The sequence below is a fragment of the Heliangelus exortis genome, chromosome 24 (assembly GCF_036169615.1).
Source record: "Heliangelus exortis chromosome 24, bHelExo1.hap1, whole genome shotgun sequence".
Taxonomy (NCBI): domain Eukaryota; kingdom Metazoa; phylum Chordata; class Aves; order Apodiformes; family Trochilidae; genus Heliangelus; species Heliangelus exortis.
The window spans coordinates 3,910,161-3,914,894 of NC_092445.1; the positions used below are offsets into that span (position 1 = coordinate 3,910,161).

General features: G+C 47.5%; 1 protein-coding gene across 1 annotated transcript; it reads right to left on the reverse strand.

Annotated features, from left to right (window-relative positions):
- Positions 1-779: 779 nt before the first annotated feature.
- UTP11 (UTP11 small subunit processome component) lies at positions 780-4,118 on the reverse strand. The gene is made up of 8 exons (XM_071767512.1): positions 3,924-4,118; positions 3,767-3,828; positions 3,421-3,523; positions 3,192-3,305; positions 2,645-2,738; positions 2,164-2,294; positions 1,262-1,372; positions 780-1,032 (listed from the first exon to the last, which is right to left on the reverse strand). The coding sequence occupies exons 1-8, from the start codon at positions 3,984-3,986 to the stop codon at positions 949-951; spliced, it is 762 nt and encodes a 253-aa protein (XP_071623613.1). The 5' UTR covers positions 3,987-4,118; the 3' UTR covers positions 780-948.
- Positions 4,119-4,734: the final 616 nt, after the last annotated feature.

Below are 4,734 nucleotides of genomic sequence, written 5' to 3' on the forward strand. Positions count from 1 at the left end.
CAGGCTCTCCCAACATGCCCCAACTCCTCCAGGCCACTCCAGGATGCATTTTCATTGTTCTCAGCTGAAACCCCCCCCCTCCAATCAGCAACGTTGCAACAAACATAACACAACCAGGACAAACTTTCAGCCCACAGTTGGTGTCTGAGTTTTAGTATCATCACTTCCCACTTGGAAAGCAGCAGTGGGAATTCAGTGTGGCACGGGCACCAAGCATTGAAGAGGAGGAAGAGAATAAGCAAAAACAGCTCCTCAGCTCTGGAATTTATGAATAAAAGTATTATTCAGTATTATTATATATACATATACAGGTGTATATGTATGTAATACATATGTTCCTCCATAGAGGGAGAAACAACTCCCTGCTGCTAGCACCCTTCCAGAAGAATCTGGCTAGTTTGGTGCTGGAACTCAGCATTGCCCTTAGCAATGCCTTTAACTCTTCTGTTTTAAGGTAAATGCTTTGTGCAGATAAAGCAGAGGAGAAAATTAAAAAAGGGAGGGAGAGGAGCGATCAGAGAGATAATCACTCAACTTTAACCTGCTTGAAAAGATCACTGTACAAGCTGACCCAAAAATCTCTTACTCTTTTGGAAGTGCCATGTCCACAGAGCAGAATGTAAAACTTCCTTCTCTGTCCATGTGCTGGTGTAACACATCTCCCAGCCTCTTAATTCTGACCTTGACTTCTCAAGAATTGTTTATGGTGCACATTGCTAGGACATTCAGGCACCTCTTGTGGCTTCCCACTGTAAATACAAAGAGAACAAACTCTCTGGTTTATTAATCAATTAATTAGATGTATTTATGGCTACAGCAAGCCCACAGTAATTTGTTTTAACAGAGTGCTAGGCAGCAGTGAAAAACAAACTGGTAACCTGTTATCAGGCCTTCTTCATAAAGAGAATCCTCCTTCTTTCTCATTGTAACAATTGCTTAATGGGATCCTTAACGTTTCCTCTGAAATTTGAATTTGTAAATAGCTGGGCCATTTTTTGTCTCTTTCTTCACCTTTACTTTATGAGTTTTGTCCTGGAAAAAAAAAAAAAAACGGAAGTAGAAAAAAATATTTGCTGGCATGTTAAGAGGAAAAAATGAACCCATTCATATACATAAGAAAGTCCCTGTCTGGGACAAGACATTATTGAAAAATGGTCCCTTTCCACTCTTTAGATGGGAATAGAAAGAAATATAAGCACACAGAACTAGACCTAATGGCCTTAACAAAACAGATTCAAAGAACCAGAACTAAATTCCTCACCAAAAGATCTTTACGTGTCTGGATTTTCTGTGCCACAACAAACATGGCCTTTTCTCTGTCAATGCGCTGCTTCAGCAGGTCGTACTGATTCTTCCTTTGCTGGGCTAATTTCTGGAGGAAAAAAAAAAAAAAAAAAGGGATTTTTTAATTTTGAAGACAGAGAGAAGAACAAGTCTCCATAGTCTGTACCCGATTCATTCTGGAGCACACCAGAGACCAATACCTGAAGTGTTTAGAAACTGCAGAGTCCCAAAATGCACCTTGTTTGGTCACGTTTACCTCCTGAGAGTGGATGGCTCTCCCAGCTCAAAAATGGTATTACTGCAGGTGTGATTTAACTAATTAAGAAGAACAGATCCCAACATGCTTCAAATATGACTCAGACATTCAGAGGAGAAAACTTGTCAGTCTACAACTTGTCCAACTGCTTTACTGACAAGCCAAACTGAGAAAGCTGGCAAGAAGAAAGGACCACAGGGTGTTTGTTATCTGACATCTGATTCAGAAAACAGGTTACAAATTTTCCAATCAGCAATTTTAAACAACTTTTATTTTTACCTTACACACACCAACTCGTGCTTATAGGGCTCCTCCATGTATCTAAATTAATTAAGATTTATTTATAGTGTTAAAGCCAAATGTAGCTACTTCTGGGACAGAACTGCTACGATTTTAAAACATCAGAATCCAAGTTGATTGCTTCAGCAATTCATCCTGAAGGATCCTGAAACACCTTAAATTAGGGAAGCAACACCCACTGCAGCCTTGTGTCACCAGAAGTTCTAAGGTGAAAGAACAATTTTTTTCTCCACAGCAGCCCAATGAATCCTCTTCAGTGATTGTTAGACAAAAGCTGCAAAGCATTATGAAGCTATAACACAAATAATGGCAGCAGAAAATACCTTTAATTGGGCAGGATTTGTAGCTCCCTTCAGTGTCTCCTTCTGCAGCGTTGCGATGGTCGGTCGGTTGTAGGTTCTGCTGACGAGCTCTGGAACAGTGTCCAGGTGAGTGGCAATGTCAAACTCCTGAACTAGAAAGAAATTTAGGAATAAACACACATGGACTTCTTGGGATAATGCTCAGCAAACCTTCCAAACATGTAGCTTTGGAAGCCCCAGCAACACAGCTCCTGCAGAGCTGAGGTTTTCTACTCCTGAGGTTTTTACTCCTGAAAATAATATATATCTTATTATAGAATTTATAATATATCTTATTATAAAAGTTATATCTTATAGAAATTATCTTAAATGTATCTTATAGAAACATATCTTATAGAAATTATATATATCTTATTATATCTTTATTATAGAAAGCACGGTGCTATTTCAATCAACAGACAGAACAGAACCAGTTTCCTGATAAAACCTATTTAAATCTTACCTTCTTTTTTTGTATCAAAAAAGAACACGTGCTTGTTGGGGCTCTTCCCTTCCGCATCCAGGAGATGGAGCTCTGACTTCAGCCGCTCGATTTTCTGTGGGAAAGAAAGGGGAATCGGTGCTGCAAACCCCAAAGAGGTAAAAGTCTCCCTGGAGTAAACTCCTATTTGTTTCTCGAGCAAGTAAACTCTTCCTTTTCTTTTTAATCTTTGAAAATATATCTGTTCTATATTTATGTCATGTCTTAGCAACATTTTCCAGTAGAGGTTAACATTAATTTCTGGTATTACACAACCAAATAGGTACAAATCAATTTTCAGAACTGGAAATTATCTGGTATTGCAGACCAGATAGGAATGAAATCACTAAAAGTATGAAGGAAAAGTCAAAGCAGACTTGTGATTTTCCTGCAGTGATGATGTGTGGATCAACATCAGGGCATACACAGATCAGATTTCATGATACGTAAATATTATGGACAATAACAACAAACCAGAAAAAAACCAACTCTCAGCAAACTGGAAAGCCCTAAAAAAGTGAAATATTACCTTTGCTTCTGCCACCCTTTTCATTTCCACATATTTGATATCCTGTGTCCTCATCAACTTCACCTGTTCAGGGCTGACTTCTTCCTTTGGCTGCTTTATGACATGAACTCCATCCTAAAGCCAGACAGAAGGCCAGTTCATAAACTGAAAATAAACAAGGTAGGAAAAACCCTACAGAAATGTAGGGTACAGAAATGTACCCCTGCCTGAAGGCAGCTCAGATTCTCACCTTTAGCTCTGAACGTATCATTTTAAAGTAGAACTCATCAGGATTCTTGTCCAGAGCTTTCTTTTGAAGTGCTCTGAGGGCATTCTGTTTCTTGTGGTAGTCACTGGGGGACAAACACAACAACTCAGAGCTGTTCCTCGTTTTCTCCACATTCCCAGTCCCTGGAGAGCTGGGGAATCCCTCGGGGATGCTCAGTGGTGGGAGAGCAGCCACGGCTGGACACAACCCATGGCTTTATCTTTACAATTTATTTCTTAACACCGTTCCCCGCTCTGACCCAGCCACGCTCCGGAGCGCTGCACCCCCCACACCCACGGGGATCCCGATCCGGTCCCGACCCACTCACCGGGCACGGAGCCGGTAATCTTTCTTCTTCTCCAGCAGGCCCAACTTCTGCCGTGCGGCGGGCTGCGGGGAGAAGCGGGTCAGCGCGGGCCGGGCCGGAGGACGCGGTACTACAGCCCGGTCCTACGGTCCGGCCCGGTCCGGTCCGGCGCACTGACCTGTGCCCGCTCGCGGTGCGGGCGCTGCCCCGACTTGGCGGCTTTCCTGAAGGCGGACGACATGGCGGCGGCTCCGGGCCTGCCCCGGGATCCCGCGGTACCGGTGGTGACCCCGCTCTGCTCGGCCCGGTTCCCCCGTGTCCCGCGATGTCACCCCCGTGTCACCGGGCGGAAGGGGCGTGGCCTCGGGATCAGAGGTCTCGCGCGATGCTCGCCGGGCGGTGGCGCCGTCTCCATGGCTACGGCGGCTCCCGCCGCTCCGCGTGGCTGCCGGGTCCCGCTGCCTCCCGGGGGTCCGGTCCGGTCCCTCCTTTTCGCCGTGAGGAGGGGAAGGGACCGCACCGCACCGGGTCCCGATGAACCCCGGGGGGCCCGGCCCAGCCCGGTCCGGTCCCTCCTTTTCGCCGGGAGGCGGGGAGGGGACCTCACCGCACGGGCTCCCGCTGCATCCCGGGGGGCCCAGCCCACCCCGGTCCCTCCTTGTCGCCGGGAGGAGGGGAGCGCACCTCACCGCACCGGGACCCGCCGCATCCCGGGGGGCTCGGCCGGGCGGGGGAGGGAGCGGCCGGCGGGGCACGGTGTGACCTCCCGGATCGCGGTGTGACCTCCGGGATGCGGTGTGACCTCCGGGGTGCGGTGTGACCTCCGGGGCTGCGGTGTGACCTCCGGGGTGCGGTGTGACCTCCGGGGTGCGGTGTGACCTCCGGGGTGCGGTGTGACCTCCGGGGCCGCGCTCTGCACTGCAGCCCCCGTGTCCGGTCCAGGCAGGGCTCTCCTCGTTTCGTCGGGGAAGGGAAGGGAGCGGGGCCGG

Excerpts from the sequence above, each read along its gene's own strand:
- UTP11 (XM_071767512.1), bottom strand. The coding sequence starts at position 3,986 with ATGTCGTCCGCCTTCAGGAAAGCCGCCAAGTCGGGGCAGCGCCCGCAC. Across the intron at positions 3,829-3,923 it reads CGCACCGCGAGCGGGCACAG|CCCGCCGCACGGCAGAAGTT; the intron begins GTCAGTGCGCCG and ends TTCTCCCCGCAG. Across the intron at positions 2,295-2,644 it reads TTTTGATACAAAAAAAGAAG|TTCAGGAGTTTGACATTGCC; the intron begins GTAAGATTTAAA and ends ATTTCTTTCTAG.